The sequence below is a fragment of the Herpailurus yagouaroundi genome, unplaced genomic scaffold (genome assembly GCF_014898765.1).
Source record: "Herpailurus yagouaroundi ecotype Mexico unplaced genomic scaffold, PumYag 181, whole genome shotgun sequence".
In the NCBI taxonomy this organism is placed as follows: Eukaryota; Metazoa; Chordata; class Mammalia; order Carnivora; family Felidae; genus Herpailurus; species Herpailurus yagouaroundi.
The window spans coordinates 21087738-21112124 of record NW_024412412.1 but is presented as its reverse complement, the minus strand read 5'-3'; the positions used below and the strand labels follow the sequence as shown (position 1 = coordinate 21112124).

The 24387-nt window shown below is 35.5% G+C and overlaps 1 protein-coding gene across 5 annotated transcripts in view; it reads left to right on the top strand.

Moving 5' to 3' along the window:
• MICU3 (mitochondrial calcium uptake family member 3) overlaps positions 1-22649 on the top strand; it is a 113011-nt gene extending 90362 nt beyond the window's left edge. For 3 of the 5 annotated variants that reach the window (XM_040490086.1, XM_040490084.1, XM_040490085.1), the window contains 6 exons: positions 3703-3803; positions 4272-4443; positions 14603-14711; positions 16766-16923; positions 17978-18046; positions 19757-22649. In XM_040490086.1, the coding sequence (XP_040346020.1) occupies positions 3703-3803; positions 4272-4443; positions 14603-14711; positions 16766-16923; positions 17978-18046 (609 nt within the window). In that variant the 3' untranslated portion in view covers positions 19757-22649. Of the gene's footprint in view, positions 1-3702; positions 3804-4271; positions 4444-8859; positions 10842-14602; positions 14712-16765; positions 16924-17977; positions 18047-19756 lie in introns of those variants that run through there. The other 2 variants (XR_005794960.1, XM_040490088.1) reach the window with 2 other exon arrangements.
• Positions 22650-24387: the final 1738 nt, after the last annotated feature.

The window sequence follows — 24387 nt, the reverse complement described above, 5'->3', positions numbered from 1 at the left end:
GTAAAATAATTATTTGGGGATTATCTCTGTTATTACCGTCCCACATGAGAGAGGATAATTGAGAATTAACTGTAGTTAAGTTACAGCTCATCGTAATTCCTTATCGGTTCCTACTGATGCCAGTGTACATCGAATTGTTTATAGTATCAGTATTTCAGAATTCACATTAGTTTGAAAGAAAACTTAGAAATCTGTTTGATACGCCACCCTTGCATAGAGTTTGATAAGATTATTATACCACTGTAATCAATAAAAATACATTGAAAGATATTTTAAAAATTTGTAATATTTGACATTTTTAATTCCGTGCAAATGTATTATTTTATTTTTGATGAAATCTTTTAAAGTAATTTTTAAGCCCCAAAAGATAAGGGTCTTTCATAAATGGCCATAGGGTTCTTTTGTGGCTTTTTCTTGCTTTGTTATGAAAACACCTGAATTCATTTTATTTTAACAATGAGCACAAGAATCAAAGGGATAAAGTCTCTATTTTGTCCCAACTCCCCTGTGATTTAAGTTGCATAACACTGCCAGGATACTAAGGGCACTGGTATAGTTTTCAATGACTCCCAGCAGTGCTCTGTTTCATTGAGTGGGGGGAGAAAAGTTTTCACCATTTCCATTTTCTAATTTTTTTTCTCTAATGTCAAACTGTTACTTATGCCTCTGTGGGTCTGGATTATCTGGATAAGTGCAACCTAAGTCTAATAAGATTTTGATGATGAAAGACTGTAAACGAAGATCTGCTCTGTTCAGTGGGCATGAGAAAAGCTGGAAGAATGAGGTCATTATTTAAAACCTGTGTAAAACAAAGCCATCTCATTTCACTGTGTCAGGTCTTGAGGTAGAGGACATCACAGCACTAAAGGAAAACATTTCATGAGGGTGTTATCAGAGTTCACTAACTTTTGGTGTTCTCATTTGAAGGCTTTTTTTTCAGGTCTATATAACATATATGGGCAGTTTCCATTAACAAAAGAAGTAAGAGTGCACCATGTAAAACTTTTTTTGCATTAAGCTTCAACATTATCATCTTTTCTGTCTCGTCTAGTCCTTTTTCAACTTCTTGAAATATATTGATTTGACAAAAATAAACAATAGCCAACATTTGTTGAGCATTTACAGTGTGCCAGTTATAGTGCTAAATGATTTACATGTGTTACCTGAGCCTCACAACACTTCAAGGTAGGTACTGTTATTATTCCTGAGGGTAATAATGTCCTCAGAGAGGTTAACTTCCCAAGGTCACCTAACTAAGCGGTTAAAATTCAGGATCCGAAGCCAGAAATCTGACACTTGAGCTCACCGTCTTATGTGCTTACCACACCACTGCTTATTTGTGAAGTAAGCAGCTTTTTCTAGAACACCATGGCCCCTCTTTTTACCCACTTTATACCTCCCCCACATTCGCTTCCTCTAGCTTCTAGATGGATACCCCCCCCCCCCGTTCTTCATGCTGACTTCTGATTGGATAGAGCTTCCAGCTTCCACTTGATGCTCCATTTAGTCATGCCTTCTCAAATATTTCCTCCCCCTGCTTCCTTAAGCTGTTCCATGCATAATGATGGATTAGACTTGGACTTGATGATACACAATCACAAAAGAATGTTTATAATTAACATGAGAAATCTCTTTTTTCCCAAAGGTCTTAATGCTTTACACCAGAGCAGCTTATGACTGCCAATAATAACACTTGTATACTTGACTTACATTCATATCCTAATTTTATCCTCACATTCATTGTCATAGGTAGGTTTGTGCCTCTTGTATCGATAAGGAAGCTAAAGGTCAAAAGATCCATAAACTCAGATCTTCTGATTTTAAATCCTGTCCTTACGGCAGTCTGCCTCCTCCACCTAAAGCCACTGGTGGAAGTAATAGTGCCTTTTGAGCGCTACTGAAAGTTATACTTGTCTGCTATCAGTAGGGAGTTCTGAAAGGCTGGCACCACTCATATTCCTCAACATCCATCATCTGCTTGTTCAATAAGGTATATTTAAAAGATAGTATGGGACACCTGGCTTCCAGGCTGTGGTGTTTTCTCCCTGGCGATCAGATCTTCAAAGAAGTTGGATATATTACAGGAAACTTCTAAGTTATTCCAACTCCTGAAAATCCTGGGAGTTGTCAGCAAACTAAGAAGCAGTAGAGATCTTTCAAACCAGTTAAAGGAGGTTATATGCTAGGGATTACCTAGGAAAATCCAAGCTAAATAAATATAAATAAGACCTATAGTCTTACTAAAGAATTTCACCAATCTGAGATCATTTAAAGTGGAAGATACCTTACCTGTTGGAGTTTTTAAGAAAGACCTGAGTAATCACCGTAGCAAAGAGACCACTTCAGAAAAACAGGGATTAAAAGAAGGCGTGTGGGAGGGAAAAGACAAATCACGAGATGTAGTCTCTATAACATTGAACTAGTCATTAGTAGTTAATAATAGTTGGTCTAGGGAGAAGGGAAATAAAGATCCAACAAATATTATGAAGGATAAAATTGCTGTCTTCATGAAAGATTGGGAAGAGAACTATAAAGAATCAAAGGATTACCAAAAGTTAATGTGTGGAAGATGGATAAGATGAGACATTTTGTCAGGGAACACAGATCACAACTTACTCCTTTGTAGAGAAGTATATGCTATTTCTTCTGTTTTCTATAAAATGCCAACAGAATTCTCACCAAGAAGTAATATTTCAGATATGTACTTTTAGATGGATATTTATGACTGTGTTTTTTTTTAAATACAGAAAATAGTAGTTCTTATTTGACCTCTTATTTTTCTTACATTCTCCAAGATAATATATGGGAGAGTTACGGTCATTTGAATTTTAATTTTTATACCTGAGTTTATAAGATAGGTATGAGTTATTGGCCAAGTGAGGAAGGAAGGAGAGAAGAGAAGGAAGAGAAAAGAATCAAAGGGGAGAGAGGGGGAAAAAAAGGAAAATTGATATCGCTACATTAAAGGAAAGTACTGTTTTCATAGGCCAGTAAACTTTATAAGGACTAGAATTATGTGATTTTAAGAACACGCTTGTTGGAAATTGCAGGAAAAAATCCTCTGGAATTAATTTCTTATCCATTCAAAAAATAATGTTAAGACTTTTAAACAAAATTATAGATGGTGTAATTTCCAAAGTAATAGTTTCAAAATATAGTATCTTCAATTTAAAGTATCATAAATGTGGAATACAAAAGGAAAATGTGATGCGTAAAGGAATCTATTTTGTGAAGCTTCTGACAGTTCTTTTGTCAGCCCCATGTTTCGTACATCTGAAGAATTTACCTCCTTTGACATCCTTAAAAAACATTGATTTTTTGGGTTGATTAGGAAAATCCAAACTAAATGACTTATATAGTGAGAAAACATTTAGGTGATTAGTAAAGGATTTCAGCTATCTTAGATAATTTAAAATATAGATAACCTATATGTATACTTTGAGTTTGAAAACTCCTTAAAATATAATCCTAATCTTTAAAATTTTTTGAGGATAAAGATCAATTTCAGTCATATTTCTGTTTTCAAATATTGAACTTCATTTTGCCTATAATGGCATTTATTAATGCACCCTTATGCTTTTCATTCTAATGTTAATGTTTGTATGTTCTTGGTATTTATATGGTGATAAAATTCTTTGAGAGATGTTGGGTATCCCTACTCTGTTTATTGCAGCTAACCTTTAAATTGTGATTTTTTTTAAGCGTGCTGATGACATTACAAGTTTGGTAACAGATACTACACTTCTTGTGCACTTTTTTGGAAAGAAAGGAAAAGCTGAGCTCAACTTTGAAGATTTTTATAGGTGAGCTTACCTTTATATTTGTATTGAAAAATGTTAACATGCTGAAGTCAGAAAGGTCTCTAGGAACGATCTGGTGCAGAAATACTCACCTCTTGGCTGCTTTCATCTTAACTGAATATATCTCTATAACAAATACGCACTTCCATCAGTACCAGCATACTAGTGGTTATCTTGGTAAGTGTAATAGGAAGTTGCTGAATGATAAGAAATGCCTGGATATCTGGATTGATTATGTCCTGTATATTCCTACGAAGGTATCTCCCCAACTCCTTAGTCTCAGTGAACCACATTAGTAAACCTGGATATAGTGTCAATGTAGTAATCGCCTGGCACTGCACAGTAACTCTCGAAAGTCTCATTGCTCCCCTGCAAGGTCTTTGTGTTATCCCCATTTCACAGATGGGGAAGCCAAAGCCCCCACCATCACTCTTCATTTATCGTATTCATTCTTTATATATTTTGTCATAGATTCATGGATAACCTACAAACAGAAGTTCTAGAAATAGAATTCCTTTCCTACTCTAATGGGATGAACACTATCAGTGAAGAAGATTTTGCTCATATTCTTTTACGATATACAAATGTGGAAAATACATCAGTATTTTTGGAAAATGTGCGTTACAGTATACCTGAAGAAAAGGTATCTAATCACCCATATCTATTTTGTTACATATGATACTATCTTGTAATTATATAGGTCTATAAAGTATATTGTCCTTTTCTTAATTCTTTTTCTCTGCTATGGATTAATAGATGTTTCGGATATATTTCATTCTTTTTTCCTCAGTGTCCTAAGTGCTCTGGCCAATTTTCAAAATTTGATTAATGTAAAATTCTGGGTCAATATCCATGTCTTTCTTAGAAATGCTGAAAACCTTTAAGATTATTAGCAGTTGTGTAATTCAAATTATGAATATCATTTTTGAAGAGAATTCTACTGAGCTATATGCTTTGACTACCACATCAACATCACCTCATATAAAACAGTTTATATCGACATCATTTCAGTAACACTTAATTCCATAATATCCTTAAAAAAAGGTCATTTGAAGACAGCCTTTGATGAGTGAGGGATCTTATCAGGAAGTGAAGTGAGGTTTTCAAAGAGTATGGATGGCACGAATGGTTAAGAACCTGGGACAACCGATTGTCTATTTGTTTAGCAGCAAATGTGTTGTCAGCAATTCTGAGCAGTCGCATTATCTAGTGGTATTTGAATGCATCATTGCAACCAAATGGAACTGGTGTTACAAGTACCCCTTCAAGCATGAGATGTTTTGGATATATTGCCTTCTATTTGTGTTTATAGAAGGATCAAGTTAATCTATCCAAGAAAAACTTGCAAATAGTTTGACTTTGTTTAAAGTGGCTACACTGTGACAGTGCTAACAATTCTCCAGGTCTCCTATGGAATGAGAAAAAAAGGCTTGATGCATTTGGCCATTAGTTTACATAATCTCTTAGAGGACTTTTATCTGTTTTGTATGATAAACTGAATTTTTTCCAATTGATACCCAGATCCCTAAAAATAAATATCGGAAATTGTACTACTTTGTCAAGCTGCTAGAATATTTAGAGCTTTAATGAATCTGCTTTTCTTTGTCTTTTACCAAATGGAAACAGCAATCTGTAACTCAAAAAGTTCAGTTCCAGGGTAAAGAGTGTATGGGAACTCTTATACTGTTTTTGCAACTTATACATCAAAAAATTATCTGAAAATAAAAAGTTTTCCTTTAGGCTAAATTCAGTTTCTGAAAACTTAAAATTGATAGAAGTATCTTAGTTTTACAAATCATTACAGTTAAAAAAAAAAAAAAAAAGAAAGAAAATTTGGCAAATGAACCAGCATCAATTCTCCTGATGTTTGTTTGGTTTGATATTACGTCATCAATCCTTAGAACAGACTTCCAGATATTGACATTTTTTCTTTTAGAAAAAGTGAAGCCGAGCCTTCTCAGATACTTAGACACTTGTTCAGGGAATCAAACCCAAGACTGTAAGCCAATGATACTCCTCCCACACCCTACTTATATCTTTCCCTTCCTCTCATTTCTCATCCATTTCCTTCCAAAAGAATAACAGGTACTGCTACTTGGATAGCACTTGACATTTCTAAAATACTTTAATTTTCATCCATGTATCTAGCAGATATTGGGCATCAACCATTTATGAGACCTTATTCTAGCTACTGTAGATAAAGTGACAAGATCAGCAAAATCCGTCTCATGGAAATACCTCTTAGTGGAGAGACACAATAAACAAGTAAACAAAAAATAAATAAATGATTTATTTCCAGAGAATGATAGATGTTAAACAAGTCATGAGGACTGGAAAAGGAGATGGACTGTTGGGGAAAGGTTTTTTTGAAGAGGTAGCTTTTGAGGAAAGACTGTGAGGAATGACCTATGCAAAGAGGCAGAGGAAACAGCAAATACCAAAGGCGTGGGCACAGAAGAAGCTGAGTTTATTTGAGAAATTGCAAAATAGGGTAAAGTAAGGGCATAGGAAAGTAGTAGGAGATGGGGAGACTGAGATGGGTTAGGTCTTTGAGGAATTTAGATTTTATTCTAATGGTGATTGTAAGAGTGATGGGACACTACTACATTATTAAAATTTGAAACAGGAGTCAGCAAACTACCTACCTCCTCTGTTTTCAGAAATAATATTTTATTGGAACATAGCCACACTCATTCTTTGAGTGTATCGTCTGTGAATGCTTTTGCACCCTAATAGTAGAGTTGAGTAGTTGCGGCAAAGACTATATTCCTAAACAAATAAAAATACTTCCCCTCTGGTCTACTCTAGGAAAAGTTTGGTAGCCTTACTTTAGAACATAGGCCTGTGTGCATTCATCCGTCAAGTATTTATTCAGCATGCATTCACTGTCTGCTGTGACACCTAAATATGGTGTGACTCATGGGCCACATATGATCTGATTCCTCCTTCAAAAGATCATCATGGCTGGTATATTCAGAGTACACTTCAGCTGGCCCAGCTTTGAAAGGAAGAGGCAAGTTAGGATATTGTTATAGGAGTGCAGGTAAGAGATGAGCATGGCATGGACCAGGGTGAATGTAGGGAAAGGTGGTGAGAAATTGGATCATTTAAAGAGGAGAGCTGATAGAACTCGCTGCTGGATTAGATTTCAATGTGAAGGAAAAAGAAGAATCAAGAATTCTTAGGGTTTCGGCCTGAAACACATTGTGAAACAGCGGTACCATTTACTGAGCTAAGCAAGACTTCAAGTTTGGGGTTTTAGGAAAGAATTAATGGTTTCATTTTGGACAATTTAAGTTTGAGATTCCTATGAGATATCTCAATGAAGAAGTTATGTACGCAATTGGATATGTGACTAGCATTTAGGGGTGTAGTCATTAGTGTATAGACCTCCAAATTATGTCATTCCTCTCCAGCCTTTAGTAATCATTGTCAATTTCCTGTCTCAGTGGATTTACTTATTGTGACTATTTCATATAAATAGAATCATGCAATATGTGACCTTACATGGTTGGCTTCTTTCATCATATTTTTGAGGTTCACGCATATAGTAACTTGTATCAGTACTCCATTCCTTGTTATGGCTGAATTATGCTCCATTGTATGTATACTGTTTGTTTATCCATTCATTTGTCCATAGACACATATATATATATATACATATATATACACATATATATATGTGTGTATATATATATATGTATATATATATGTGTATATATATGTGTGTGTATATATATATATATATATAAATTTTTAGTTATAGCCATCCCAGCGAGTATGAAGCAGTATCTATGTAATTACCATTACCTTCACCCTAAATAGAATTCTTTATTTCTTCATATAGCTTTGAGTTAGATTCTGGTTTCCTTTCTTTTCAGCCTCAGTGACTCCCTTTTGCATTTCTTGTAGGATAGATCTGCTAGTAACAAACCCCCTTGAGTTTTATCTGAGAATGTCTTACTTTCTTCATTTTTCAAGGATAGGTTTGCCACATGTTGTTTACCTGAGAACATCTTAATCATTTCTGAAGGATAGTTCTGCCACATACAGAATTCTGCCACATACAGAATGGTTGGATGTTTTTCTTTTAACACTTGAACTGTCCTACTTACCTTTGGCCTCATGGTTTCTGATGAGAAATCAGCTGTTAGTCTCATTGAGGATCCCTTCTCTATGAAGAATCACTTCTCTCCTGCTGCTTTCAAGATGGCCTTTGTCTTTTGACAGTTTGAGTATGTGTCTTGGTATGGATCTTTTCAGTTCTTCCTGCTTCAAGTTCATAAAACTTCTTGAACGTGTAGACTTAGGTCTTACATCAAATTTTTGAGGTTTTCAATCATTATTTGTAAAACTATTCTTTCTGCTGTCTTCTCCCCTTTTATTTCTGGAAGTCCCATAATTTGGGTATTGGTACACTTGATAGTGTCCCCAGGTTCCTTAGGTTCTGTTAATTTTCCTCTTTTTTTTTTTCTTTCTGTTCCTCAGACTGAATACTTTTAACTATTCTATCTTCAAGTTTGCAGATTCTCTATTTTGCGTATTTAAATCTATTGCTGAATACCTACTCAACTTTGTGTTTTCAGTTATAGTACTTTTCAGCTCCAGAATTTTTATTTGGTTCCTTTTTACAATTTCTATCTTGATATTCTCAATTTGTTCATAGGTAGTTTTCCTGATATCCTTTAGTTCTTTATCCATAGTTTCCTTTAGCTCTTTTGAGTGTATTTTAGTTGATTCAGAGTCTTTGTCTACTTAGTCCAATGATTGGACTTCTTCAGGGATGGTTTCTGTTGCTGTATTTTCCTGATGAATAGGCCATATTTTCCTAATTCTTTGTGTGCATTGTAATTTTTTGCTAAAACCTAACCATTTTGAATATTATACTGTGTTAACTCTGAAAAACCAAACTCTCCCCTACAGCTGTATACGCAAAATAGCTTGGCGAAGTCACTAAATAAATGGGGGAAAGTGCATTTCTTGTCATGTATAGTCACTGAAGACTGTTCTGTTATCTAAGTGATTAGCCAGAGAACTGACAGAGATCCTTACATCCCAGAGCCAGGAAGAAAAACCTAGAGTGTTCTCTTTGCAACTCAGCTCTGAGCTGGAGCATTCCTCCTGCACTGACCCAGGCTACCGAAGCCTCTTCCTTTGCCTTCATCTCCTGCCTCCACAAAGCCCACAGATCTGCAAGAGGTGGTAACTTAACATCCATAGGTATCTTCAAAGCATGTGGCAGTTCCTGGTTACGTTTAATTTCCCAGGTATCTACAGTGTCCCTGTTAGCCCCTATTCTAATACCATTCTCCTCAGCCTTCCCTTTGTCAAGTTTTTGGATTCTGTCTGCCACCTGTCCCATCTGTCACCCCTTGTGTCAGGCAGGCACAGAGTGTGCATGTCTTTAAATCTTTTGATAGATGTCACTGTCCCCAGGAAAGCCCAGGAGGGAGGGGCAAAACAAAAGTCAGCCTCTTCACTAGTCCCTCAGAGAACCACCATACAGGTCAAATCACATGTGGTAACATTTTAATAACATTTTAATTACCAATACATTTTATATTAAATAACACAACATTTAATAATCACATACCATAGTAGCCCTCTGGCACCAGGAAGCCACGCCGGGAACATCAGCACTATCCCACAGCACCGAAAGATAAAAATGGTAGTTCAGTGGACAGAAACACCACAGTGCTCTCTCCCTGAATTCCAGCTACCCTTCTCTTCATTAACCAGTCCCCTCCTTGCTATAAACTATGGATTAGATTCCAGAGTTTGAAAAAAGTTAATCCTGACAGTCTTTCCCAACTAATGGCTGGAGGGACCAATTTTTTAAGCACCCTACCCTGCCATTTTCCATGGCATGACTCCCCCCCAGTCTCGTCCTAGTCTTCTAATAATTATTTTACACTTATGTACCTCAACCAAAGATAAACAGGTGCACACACTGGGAGCTCCATCATGGCTGCACATAGAGCATGGTATCTGCCAGTACAACCAGTGTAATCACACTGCAACTTGAGATCTACAGCATTTTCTAGTTTGTCTCTTGATTGAATTATGTCTTATCAATTCTCTCGGTTTTGTTCACTGAGGCCTTGCCACAGTTCCATCCAAATGGACTTACACATGCTTGTTCACATCCTGAATGACACATTTCAATAGTATATGTAAATTTTTATTATAAAAGACACATAACATAAAATTTACCATTTCTCCCTTTTAACTATTTTAAAGAGTAAAATTTGGAGACATTCTGTTCACAATGTTATACAATCATCATTAGTACTAGTTCCAGAACTTTTTCATCATCTTAAACAGAAACCCCATAACCCATTAAGCAGTCACTCCTCAGTTCACCTCCCCCTAGCCCATGGCAACCACTAATCTGCTTTGTTTCTATGAATTTATCTATAATGGATATTCATAAAAGTACAGTCATATAATTTGTAATCCATTATGTCTGCTTCTTTAACTTAGCATAACTTTTTCAAAGTTCATCCATATTTTAGCAAATAATGGCGCTTCATTCCTTTTTATTGCCAAATACTACTTTATTATATAGATATATCACATTTCCTCTGTTTGTCAGTTGGTGAATTGTTTCTGAGTTGTTTCCAGTTTGACTATTCAAATAATGCTGTTATGAATATTCGTATACAATTTTTTCATGTGGACATGTGTTTTGAACTGTCAGAGAATTAGATACATACTTCAGGGTAAGTAGCTGGGTCACATGGCATCCTTAATTTTTAACATTTTAAGGAACTACCAAACTGTTTTCCACAGTAGCCACTGCATCTTATAATCTCATTAATAATGTCTGAAGTTTCTAATGTTTCTACATTTTTCTCCACAGTAACACTTGTTATTGCTTGCCTTTTTAATTTTAGCTATCCTAGTGGATGTGCAGTGGTATCATTGTGTTTCAGTATGCATTTCCCCAGTGAATAATGATGTTGAGCATCTTTTCCTGTGTTTGTTGGCCATTTGTCTGTCTTCTTTGGAAAAATATCTATTCAAGTCTTTTGCCTATTTTTTAATCGTGTTGTCTTTATGTTACTGATTTTTTTTACTTTTATTTTTTATTTTCTTCATTTTTTACATTTATATCCAAATTAGTTAGCATCTCGTGCAACAATGATTTCAGGAGTAGATCCCTTAATGCCCCTTACCCATTTAGCCCATTCCCCCTCCCACACCCCCTCCAGTAATCCTCAGTTTGTTCTCCATATTTATGAATCTCTTCTGTTTTGTCCCCCTCGCTGTTTTTATATTATTTTTGTTTCCCTTCCCTTGTGTTCATCTGTTTTGTCGCTTAAAGTCCTCATATGAGGGGCGCCTGGGTGGCGCAGTCGGTTAAGCGTCCGACTTCAGCCAGGTCACGATCTTGCGGTCCGTGAGTTCGAGCCCCGCGTCAGGCTCTGGGCTGATGGCTCAGAGCCTGGAACCTGTTTCCGATTCTGTGTCTCCCTCTCTCTCTGCTCCTCCCCCGTTCATGCTCTGTCTCTCTCTGTCCCAAAAATAAATAAACGTTAAAGTCCTCATATGAGTGAAGTCATTTGATACTTGTCTTTCTCTGACTGACTAATTTCACTTAGCATAATACCCTCCAGTTCCATCCACGTAGTTGCAAATGGCAAGATTTCATTCTATATGATTGCCGAGTAATACCTCATTGTGTATATATACCACATCTTCTTTGTCCATTCATCCATCAGTAGACATTTGGGCTCTTTCCATACGTTAGCTATTGTTGATAGTGCTGCTATAAACATGAGGGTACATGTGACCCTTTGAAACAGCACACCTGTATCCCTTGGATAAATACCTGGTAGTGTAATTTCTGGGTCATAGGGTAGTCTATTTTTAGTTTTTTGAGGAACCTCCATACTGTTTTCCAGAGTGGCTGCACCAGCTTGCATTCCCATTTATGTTATTGATTTTTAAGAGTTCTTTATATGTTCTGGATACTAGAATCCTGTCAGATACGTGATTTGCCAGTTTTTTCTCCCATTTTGTGTGTTGTCTTTTTACTTTCCTTGATAGTATCCTTTAAAATGCACAAAAAATGTTTACTTTTGACAACGTCTCATTTGTCTGTTTTCCTTTTGTTGCTCATACTTTGGGTGTCATATTAAGAAACTATTACCAGGAAGAAAATACAACAGCTCTTCCTCTTTGAAAATAAAGAATATATTGATGTAAAAAAAAAAAAAAAACAAAAGCAAAAACAAGAGGAAGGAACCATTGTCAGTTCCAAAGTTATGAAGTTTTTGTTTCTGTTTTTTTGTAAGATTTTTATAATTTTAGCTATTAAATTTAGGTCTTTGACCCATTTTGAGTTCACTTTTGTCTATGAAGTGAAATAAGAGTTCAACTTCTTTCCTTTAGTGTAAATAAACAATTGTCCCAGCCCCATTTGTTAAAAAGATGTTAAAAAGAAAGAGGTTCTTTCTACAATAAATGGCCTTCGCACTCATATTGAAAATCATTCTATCGTAGGTATTTGGGTTTATTTCTTGATTCTCAGCTCATGTCCTTTTGATGCTTTAAATTTTTCCGTTATTATCATCATGTTATTTTTGCTACAATGTAAGATACTTCTTTTCATTCCACTTCTCACAGTTAGGACGTTTTCCTTTCAAGTCCAAATGGTTCATTATAAAGTGATTCTGGTGGTGAGAGGAAGAAGAAATGACTCTACCTCCTGACACTATCATTCCCTCACTGCTGTTAAAATTATCAAAATGAATTCCCTGTTCTTCAAGTTTATGATTCTCTATTTCCAAACACAAAGAATTTAATCTACACAGAAGAATAATTATATGGTGTTGAATCTGACCTATCTTTCTGAAACATGACATCACTCTTCTGAAAAATCTAAAGATTCAGATGGTGAACATTGTATTCTGTCATACCTCGATTTGCTTTTTAATCTTATGCTCCCTAAAAGAATTGACATTTTTGTTTACACTTTGCTTAAAAATTGCTGTGGCAGCTGGCCACAGCATAAACTGATATAGAACCAGAACAGTGACCGGTTTCCCTGGCAACAAGCTCTCCACATCAAGACAAACCCCTTCTGGCTCACTCCCCCTAATTGATTCAAACAGCCCTTCCTGGAAAACATGGCAATTGGGATCAGGTCACAAAACAAAATCCAGGGTTGGAGTGGCCATAAATGAATATAAGGAAAGAGGAAGAGAAAATAGTGAAGAGAAAAGACAGTGAGAATTCTCCTTGCAGGTAAAAAGCATTGCAGGTGAAGTGGAAATAATGTATACCAAAAATTGGTATTATTATTTTGATAATAAAATAGATAATGAATATGATTCTGATAATCATTTAATCAGTAATTGGCTTATATGAACGTAGACTTTTCTGGTTCTTTCCCTGCCTTTCCAATGCTGCCTTGTTAGTTTCCCTTTCCCTTTTCACGTATGTTAAGGTGAGAAATTGTTAAGCCTAAATTCTTAGCCCTATGCCCTTTTTCTGTTTATTTTGTCAATTATATTAGTTTTGCTGAGAACATAATAATTTAAATGTAGCTCTTCATGGCCAAATGTACATTGTCTGAGATACATGGTGCGTTGAGCTGGTAGCAGTGGTAGTCATTGCAGTTTATGGAAATGACGTTCCGGAGTCCTCTCCGTGGGCCCAGAACTGTAAGTGTGCACTCACGGGGCCTCCTCGTGCTGTCCTGGCAGAGTTATCGTGGCAGAAACAAGTGAAAGTACCCTGCCTCTGGCCTGTTCAACATTTTGATTTTCGCATTGTCATTGTTACAGACGTTAATGGCCAAATGCTGAGTTATATTTAAGGAATATGTGTACAGGAGAAACTGGTGTTTTAGGGGTGGTTTTCCTCTCGTGTTTTTCTTCTTAATCATCATACTTACTCTTAGGGTTTAAAAAACTTAGGCCTAAAATACAGTTTTCCAAAATTGAAGCTTGTTGGGTTTTTTTCCTCTGTTTATTCAGCTTTTTACTTGTTAGGACAGAGTGGCTGCTTCCAAGTTTCTTTCATGCTAGACTAGAAACCAGAGTCCTAGGACACTTCTGTCACCTGAAGAAAGTGCAGTGTTGCGTTGTGCCCGTTCCCTGTCCACCTGCCCTTCCGCAGCCCCTCAGCAGCCACTGATCTACTTGCCGTCACTTCACATAACTCTCGTCTGTTCTAGAATGTCGTATATTGAAATTATATCGCATGTGGGGTCTCGTGTCTGGCTTCTTTCACTTGAGCTTCATCCGTGTTGCCAAGCCATAGCTGGGCCCTTTGGTATTGTTAGACCACTACTTGTGTATGCATTCACCTGTCATCTGGGGTATTTCCAGCTTTAGGACATTATGAATAAGGCTGCTGTGAATATTTGTGTGCAACCCTTTGTGGAGACGTGTGTTTTCGTTTCTCCTAGGCAAACACCTAGGGATGGAATGGCTAGATTATATAGTAGCTGTTTGTTTACCTTTATAAGAAACAACCAAAGAGGTCTCCAAAGTGGTTGTAAAAGTTTTATTCATTTTTATTGTATCATTTTTGAAACTTTGTACAGATATGACAGTGTTTTAAAAATATTTTCACCTGTCATGCTAATGGTAGCAACCCTATGCAGTGGAAATAAATCTGAGTGAATTTTACATTCCATTTGAGGAAGGAGGCTTCAGAATGTGCCCTGGAAATGTTTACCTACATGAGATATGGCAAGTGCCTAATCTATTTATGTCTAGTAAGTACAGATGCTTATTTTAATAAATTTGGCAATACTAAATATATTTCCATGTATTCTCCCAATATAGGGCATCACATTTGATGAATTCAGGTCATTTTTCCAGTTTCTGAACAACTTAGAAGACTTTGCAATAGCCTTGAATATGTATAACTTTGCAAGTCGCTCTATAGGGCAAGGTAAGTAATCGTCTTTCAGTACTTAGAGGCAAAAAATAATGATCCTATCTTGTTTCTAGGAGCTTTGATAACAAATTAATAAAGTATTTCATATTAGCCATCAAGTCACCTGAAAGTGATACATACTTTGATGGGAAATCTGTTTTCCAGCAGAGTTTAGGGAAATATGCTAAATTTTTCCATTAAATTTATTATTGGCCTTCATTTCATCTTATAGAGAAGACTTAATGATGCTTGTAAAGATTCAAAGAGGAAGAAACCTCATGGCCGCTGGTAGCATTGAGGAGTGCGTGTGCACCTATGGAAGAGCCAACTGGCCACGCTCAAACGTCATCACAGGGTGATGTTTGTATTTCTAATCTTTTGCTCAGTCCCTGCTGATCAAGAAGCCTGAATTTTGCCAACAGAGCCCCCCCCCCTTTGCTGTGGACTTATGTTAATCAAGTTTTAAGAATCACATATAAAATTGTATGTTGATTTTGCTTAATTTACAAAGAAATACACTGTCATAGAATTCAGAATGCTGTCGTCCTCAGGATCAGCTTCATTCTTTCTTTATAGACAAACTAACGAGTCTAGTCCGTTTTCTAAGATTCTGTAGCTGGGACCAGTTTCCCTTCCCTAATGTGTCTTTTGTTTACTATTCTTGCCATATGAGGACTTGCCACTTACGTCTTAGAAGTAATTCTACCTGTGTCTGCCATAATCTAATAAGTGCTAATTCCCAAGTTTAAATCTCAGAGGACAGTCTTGTTTTTCTATTACCAAGTTCTGGGGAGAAGCCAAACTGTAGTCCCTAAATGCTCATAAATTCTCTCTCTCCCCAAAACATAGATAATCCCTCACCTAGCTTCATTCATGTACTCGCTGAGTTAGAGAAACCTGAAAATTTGTCCTATTTCACCCTTGTCTAGTGCAGATGTTCAAAAAAGACATCTCAGCTCAACTACTTTTGTGTTTGAAAACCAAAACTTTGGGAGCCCTGCTTTCACAGACCGGCAGTTACTGCCATGATGAACCCCCTAGTCAACCTTGAGAGGAAAAAAAAGTCAGCATCTGCTTACCTGGTTCAGAATGGAAAGTTGCTCTTTTACTGTATGGAACTAGGAATGAAAGCAATCAAATGTGTGCCCTGGCAGGTGCTCGGAATCCGTCTCTCTTTGTTTGCTGTTGCTGCTAGCACTTACTTTCAGGTGTCCTCTCAGAAGGACCATTGCGGTTGCCAACCCTGTGGTATTCCTGCCATTATCCACCTTCCTCTCTGATGTTTCCTAGACAGCTCACAGAGTGATCTCTCTAAGACGTGATCCCTTCTACGACACGCCTGCTGTGTAAACTCCTCCGTCCCACACTTGCCTGTTGAAGACTGTCCAGGCTCCTCACCTCAGAGTCCCTGTGCAGAGCTTCTCCAGCTTCTGCGTGTCCCCTGGGCTCTGTCCGGACCAGACCACTTGTTGCCCTCCCTGCGTGCCCGAGACTTTGCTCTTTCCCCCCACGCCTGTGTTCATTCTTGTCCCCTCCTCTGCCATTTCCCTCATCTCCACAAGCGGAATTCATCCATCCCTCAGGGTTCAGCTCACATACAAATTGCAGCCTTTCCGAATCACTGCTCTTCTCTTTCCTTTCCTTACGACTCCACACTACAGACAGAAGTAGTCACTTATGTCCAAGTTCTCATACACTTTGTTAATATTTGTGTGGTCCTGTGTAATGGTTATTTGGACAGGTGTCTCGTCATTTGTCTGAACTGTAGGTTTCTTGGTAACTTATTCAGCTTAATTTCTAGTACGTCTATCACTGATAGTAGGTGTTCATTAAACATCATCAAATATGAATGCATTATTAACCCAAGATACAGCTACTGCTTGGCCTTTTTAATTCAAACCACATAAATTCTCTGTTCCCTAAAAGATAGCATGATTAATGAAAAGTCGTGTGCTACATAAAGTCATGACCCATGGTCAGAAAAACTTCTTTTATAACCTTTCTGGTAGTTAACACATATTATAAAAATAATATTAACTATTTCCTCCTTTTCTGTAACATTTATCCAGATGAATTTAAGCGTGCCGTCTATGTAGCTACTGGCCTCAAACTTTCACCACATTTAGTGAACACAGTCTTCAAGATTTTTGACGTTGACAAAGATGATCAATTAAGTTATAAAGAATTTATTGGAATTATGAAAGACAGACTCCATAGAGGATTCCGGGTAAAATAAATTTGAAGCCTATTGATATCCTTTTTAAAAACTGAAAGAAAAACCTCATCTCCATTTCAGAAACAATTTATACAGATTTTTAAGGATAGAAACATGAAATGTCATATTTGAAAAGAAAACACATAAGGTCATACCTATTTTCAAAAACACTTTGAGATGATTAAAGTTAATGCTTTTTGAAAATATAAATCCGTTTGAATTTCAGTAACTTACTTTCATATCCAGTTAATACGTTCCTCTCCATTTGTGGGGAGAAATGTCAAATATTTTTTGATTAATTCAGGCTGCACACAGGCACTTCAGACTTGGTACTAGACAAAGACATAGGATTTTGTACGATGCAGATTTCCACTAGGCAATTTGAGGCTCTTCGGTCACTGCATATTCAGTACTTTTTAAATGGAAAATACACTGAACACCTTTGTTTTGTCTGTTGAAATATTTTTTTCCTGTTAACATCTTCTACTGAAAATTACTAGAACTGTAGTGATTTTTTTTCTCAGAAACATGGTTTAAGTAATGAAATATAGCATGAATCAACAAGTGTTTGCACATTTAACATGTTTGTGGATGTGCCACAAACGGAAGGTTAAAAAAAAAAAAAAAATTTTCTATTAACAGCCAGAATGTTCAATCTTCTGGCTTTGGTAAGAATACCCCTAAATGTTTTACATCTAAAAAGAGAAAAAGTTATATATAAAAAAATCGAGATTCATCTTAAACAATGTTTTTAAAGATTTTTAATGATTTTTTAAAATTGGTAAAGATACTGTGTACTTAACTGCCACCTAGTGGTGAGCTGTTAACACTTCCAACTGAGGTCACAAATACCTGAAAGGACATACACTGAAAATCATTTATTTTTCCTCAAAAATTTTAGAGTAGCAGAAGCAGATTAAAATATAAACTATGCTACAAATCTCTGATACTGTGTTTATCTCTTAAATGTTATATGTTTTTATTTTTGCTTTATTTATTTATTGCATACCTGTGGCCCCATAATATTTTATGTACATTTACATACTGGTAATCCTCTGTTCCGCAGGGTTATAAAACAGTTCAGAAGTATCCCACTTTCAAATCCTGTCTAAAGAAAGAACTTCACAGCAGATAAGTATGTAGCTTCCCTGTTTGTCTAAATTTGTTCAGAAACAAAGAATCATAATTTATTTTTCTATTATGACACTTAGGAAATAGCTGAAAGAAATAGACTTAGAACTTATTTTTGTATTTTAGCCCATTATTTCAGTTGAGGAATTACACTTCTAATGATTTTATTTTAGACCAGTAATTTAAGAATTAATCATTATGACAAAGCATGAATTTACAACTATTAACACTGTGATCCAAAAAGGAACTAGAATAAATACTCATCTGACTGGAATTCTCTTGGATGTCTTGAATGAAAAATTTTCTGTTAAGCCTGCAATTTTGTATGTGAGCAGATACAATATGAATCCAAATAGGATTTTTATGCTCTGGGACCATTAGCGTCTAAGGGAATATTATTAGTTAACTATTTTATAGGACCATGTCCAAACATCTGCTGTAATAATAGCAGCTGACTTTTTTAGAATTATTTTAGGCGTCTGGTCCTCTAATAGGTATTCTTGTACATGTAGTATCTTATTTAATCCTCATGGCTAGATACTCCATGTGACAGCAGAGAAAATAAAGACATAGTGAGTAATTTGCCCAAGATAACTTGCTGGTAAGTGGCCAGCTAGGATTTGAGCCTCATTCTGTCTCATGGCATAGCCGTGTTACTTACTGTTAACTAACCATCACCATCGAGTGCAGTAGTTGAGGAAGATGCCCGAGATTCGTTCCGTTTGTGTCGACCCAAAGAAGTAACTCCTATTTGTTGCTGATCTCCAGAATGAGAGGTTTACTTTTTCTTTTTTTCTTTTAAAAGTGTGCTATTGTAGCTACAAAATTTTGGTGTATTGTGATTTCTTATTAGTTAGGTCTCATCAGTAACAGTTTTGTTTGTTTATATACGCTTGTCAATATACATTCTCGCTGTTTCCCTCAAGCCTGAAACATTTGTATTTGTCTATAGCAATATTTCCCAAAGTGGTTCCATAGGATATCAATGCGTATTACTCTAAAAAAACAACAACAAAAATCTACTTAGTCAATCAATTAAGTTTGAGAAGTATCCTAATTAACATGATACAGTAGGTTTCTTCCCCCTTAGAACTTATCAGATCTTAATATGCCACTATTTATGTGTCTTTCCAAGAGAAAACCAAGTGTTCACCATTTTACAAAGCTTTCAAAGCTTTCTTTTTTTTTTTTTTTTTTTTTTTTTTTATGGAACTCATTTGGGAAACTCATTTTGGCTCTAACATGTTCAGTGGCAACTAGGCTTATTTATTTACAGTGGTAACTGTTGAGCTAGCAAAAGAAGTCAGGTCTCCTTCCTCTCTATTTTAAGGAAGTTTCCACTGCCTTAGAAACTTCACTAACATTAAAACAAAAAACAAGTAGGACCGTACCCTTTGTTCGTGTAGGTAGTGTTCCCCACCAACCCAAAATAGTCACGCTGACACTACTAATCCTGTGTAGTAAGTAGTACATGGAACCCTAGATAAAAACGACTATCTTTATTCTAGACCTTTCGGTTAGCCAAGTTACTTAGCAAAATACTGAAATTTTAAGTTAAAGGAAATATCTTATGTTAAGTCTTTGAATCTTATATTGTCGAGTGTTTTTATTATGTGCCTTACTGTTTCACATTATTATCATAATAATAGTTGATTAATGTCATCACCTTTTGGTTTCATCGTAAATAAATATTGCTAATATTTTTTCTCATTAGGTACTTCTAAAGCAAAGTTTAAAGGATTATTATCTATATGATGATCCAAGAAGCAAAAATTTCAGAGTAAAAGCAGGTCTCAGATCACAGCATGTAGAAATGAAGGAAAAGAAGAAACACTAAATATAGTTTTTCTTGACTGACTTCTTGAACATAAGACAGATGATATGCATCTTCTCACTAACTGTAAATGTTATGTGTTATCAAGTTGAGCTTTTGCATTGATTTACTGAACTCTGTACTTTTTCATTCCTTTCAGAAGTATATAGATACTTCCAATGACTATGTAAGAATGTATTTTAAATACTTTTTATTTATTAGAAATTTACCTGATTTCAAAATAATATATGACTCCTGGAATCTAGATCACTTAAAAATTAATAGCAACAACATATTTTCTTTGGTTTTAGACTGTGAACTTATTTTCAGAAAAATGAGTATTACTTGAGATTTATCTTAGGCCCTTAGAATTGTTGATGAATCCCCATTATTACCAGGTTTTTAATTACATTAAAATAATTTTGAAAAACAAATAGAAATTAAGCTACTATATAAATATAATATGATGGTTTACAATGTACTTTTAACTTTTAAAAGTACTTTACATATACTGTGTGAATCATGTAAAAGTTTTTAAAAGTTTTCGTTTATTGGCCAAAGTCATCAGAATGTCTGATACTCTTTTATGTGTGCGGTAAAGCAATTTCAAATGCAGTTTTTTTTTCTCCAAAAAAGTCACATCTTCATGGTAGAAACCGTGGTGGCTACAGCAACTACTGTCCTTGTCGTGACCGCCTTTAGCACGCCGCTGCTCCTGACAGCAGATGGCATGTGTCGGCAACGCCAGTCGCAGTGATGTCTTGCAGCCATGTGACTTGCTGTGCGGGAGTGTTGCACGGTGCGGATGTAAGATGTACACGAGTGATGTCTGTATTTGGTAGAAGTTAAGATTTTGTTTCTTGCAAAAGGACCACGTGCAAAAGCGATGTCAAACAGCTGGTCATAATGAATAACTTAAGTAAATTCTTTCAAAATGATATTTCAAATTCATTAAGTCAAAAGACTTAGAAAAGAAAAACTTTCTAGAGAGAAACAAAATTAGGTTTTCACATGGAGAAAATAATTTGATAGCATTTAATGGAAGTTTGTTCAGTTAGAACGTATAGTTTATAAAAGGATACTGTACAAAAATAGAACAACGAAGTTAAGTTAATATACGTATATATTGTATGTGGAAGGTAAGTTCATTTATCTTCTTTTCTAAGATGTATTTAATGTAAATTGCACACACTCCAGCTATCACCTTGCTTTTGCATATGAAAATAGGAAATACAGACTTTGTTTTTGTAAGTCATAAATGTGAAATTGGTAGTTCTGCATCCGCCTATTTATAAAAGTACTGTTATTTCCAAGAAAATGTCGTGATTAGCATTGGCTATGTATTTGTTAAACTTTGTACATTCTTTATCTGGCATTATTTATTACATTGATATAGAAATATATATGATTCATGGATTTGAAGATTCCATGCAGTATAATCATTTAATTTCACCTGCTTTGAAGGTTGACTCAGTTGATTGACTAAATGAAAATGCCAACCCACTCATTTAACATGTCCAAGGTCTATTCTACCTTACACTGAATGTTCTCAATAGTAATTATTTGCTATCCAAAATAATTGAAGACATGCAAGTTACTTTCATCTTTGACTAAAAGTTATATTATCTTGCACACATGGAGAAATTGCTATTTAGAACACTTCTGTCAGTATAGATTTAAAAATGAATTAGCTCATTAAAATTCTTTATAATTCTGTCACTCTCCCAAGGCACACTACATATGCAGGCTTTATTTTTTATCAGTATAAATGAATACTTATAAGGCTGCAACATAATATTAAAAAGGGAATAAATAAAATATTCTGATAAATTAAAATGAAAAAGTAATAAATTACAGTGATTATATATTATTACCCTTGAACTTTATCATCTATAAATTGGGAGGTAAAAATATTTCACTGGATTGTTGTTTACATCCATTAAAAATTTTTAATGCTTTAATAGTAACATATGAAATACATGTATGCCGTTATTCTCAGTATTTCCATCTACAAATTATTCTTTAGAAACATGAAACTATACATAAATTTTAGTATCGTACTCTACAGAAAGCCTACATGGTAAAAAGTTTATGCTGTTTTCTCGGTATCATTTCATATTAAGAAGTTCATTTAATTTATCCAGTTCATTGTTCTTATGATAAAATATAATTGTAAAGCAACCTGTTGTACATTCTTATAGTATCTTAAAATAAATGTACCTGCCCTTGAATCAAGAAACTTAGTTTTTTTGTTTGTACATATATCTGTGGATTAATGTCTTTCTTCAAACTTTGAAAATTTTTGTTGGTTACCAAACCGACATTGATCTTAGTCCCTCTGGTATGGTAATACATGCCAGTGAGATTAATCTTATCAACATTTTAATAGGTGTAAATAAATCACAGAGCCATAAAGCTTCTCAAAGTGTATAATAGGAATTCATACATTATAGAATTATAGTCATGGGTACTAAAAAGCTTTTCAGAAAGTTTTTCATGGTGACTTAATGGAGTATGAATTTTGCTTTACAGAACTGATTGTTTAAGTGGCTTAAAATCCTTAAGCCAACACTACAGCAGCCCCCGTTTTACCGATGTTGGCATTTTGTAGGCATTGTTTTACGAAGACAGCTCCTAGAGATTTACTAGTTTTCAAAATACACTCTACCTGATGTTTTATAGCCTATAATATGTTAACAGTTTTACATAGTGCTTTTACTTCCATAGATGTAAAAATATGAATTGTATAATATTCACAAAGTATAAAATAAAAATTGTAAGTGTTAAGAAAGCATTGTGGGGTTTTTTTTTCTCTTAATTGGCAGCATTGTTACTTTTTAGTAGTTCATGAAATAATTGTGTGTCCTGCAATCAGTCACATCTTATATTCCATGAAATACCATATGATGAACATCAGCACAAAGAATTCTCTTTATATCTTTGTGATTATCATTAGGTCGCGATCAGTATTTTGGCATGCATCTTGAAAACCAAGGATTGTATCTATAATTGTGACTGTCAGTACATAAATGTACAATGCTTAGAGGAAATGAAAACCTTATTTTAGGGGCGCCTGGGTGGCTCAGTCGGTTAGGCATCCGACTTCAGCTCAGGTCATGATCTTTCAGTTTGTGAGTTCAAGCCCCGCATAGGGCTCCGTGGACCTGCTTTGGATTCTGTGTCTCCCCCCCACCCCCCCGCTCTCTGCCCTTCCCCAGCTCACACTCTGTCCCTCTCTCTCTCTCTCTCTCTCTCTCTCTCTCTCAAATATAAATAAACATTAAATTTTTTTAAACCTTACTATAAAAGTTTTCTGGAATAGATAAAGTTTTTCCAGTGTCATAAAGGAAGAGAAGGACAAACAATTATGAGAAATGGAATAGAGAAGTAAGAAGAGACTGGAGAAGGGATTGGAATGAGGGCAGACTTTTCAATTGGGATTGAATAGACAGTTTTTAGGAAAATAAATTTAAAGAAATTCAAGTTAAATCAATAATGGCAATACATCCTTTCCCATACCAGATGGAGGAGATGGAATGGTTTGGAATACGCAGTGTTGGTTAAGCGTGTGTAGCAGTTGCTGGTGAGGCTAGAAATTTGAGTGCAGCATCTTCAGAGGGCAATATAGAGTCATGCCTCCGAGTTCGGACCTAGAATTTTACTTCTGGGATTGTACTGTCCCAACACACACATTCACAAGTTTGCATGTCACCAAATACATCTTTACAATGAAATTGCATGTAACTGTGAAAAAGAATGAAGTCCGCTGCTCATGCTGATACTGACAGAGATGATCTGCAAGGTATTTTATAAGAGCACAGCAAAGTACGGAGGAGTCTACAATATACTGTTTCTGTTCGCAGCATAATTTCATTGCATAGAATTACATTTTAATGTATCTATAGATACAGATACAATGCTTAGAGGAAAAAAAACCTTGTTATAAAAGTCTGGAAAGGATAAACTTTTTCCATATATATATAATAAATATTATATGGATAATGTATATTTATATAATATAGGTGGACGATATAATATATATACATATTTCTAAAACTCAACTCTCGAGGGTTGAATAACAACCAGCATCTCTCTCCCCATCAACCCTCATTTCTGCTTCTCAGAGGCTGTCACTTTCCAATCTTGTAGCAGTTTCTTTTGGTGTCTCCCTTCCTATTTCAGGTTAATATGTTACACTGGTATTTCTTGATTGATTTCATTTTTTAGATTACTAACTGTTGACTTCCTACAAAGGAAGGTGGGGATTTGGCTGTCTCATACAATCCCCCTCTAAGACACACATTTCCCTTCCCCCATCCTTTTAGTATATGTAAAGCATAACTTCAGTTAAATCAATTATTACAGCATCATCAATTATTATATTTCCTTTCTTCTACATCTTCTTATAGAGTTAAAATTTTCTCCTTTTCAGTTTGCTTCATTTTTTATATACTTCTCATGTGCCGACCCATCATTAATCATGCCCATACTCCTCTCCAGAATAAACATATATTGTTAATACATTGCAACAC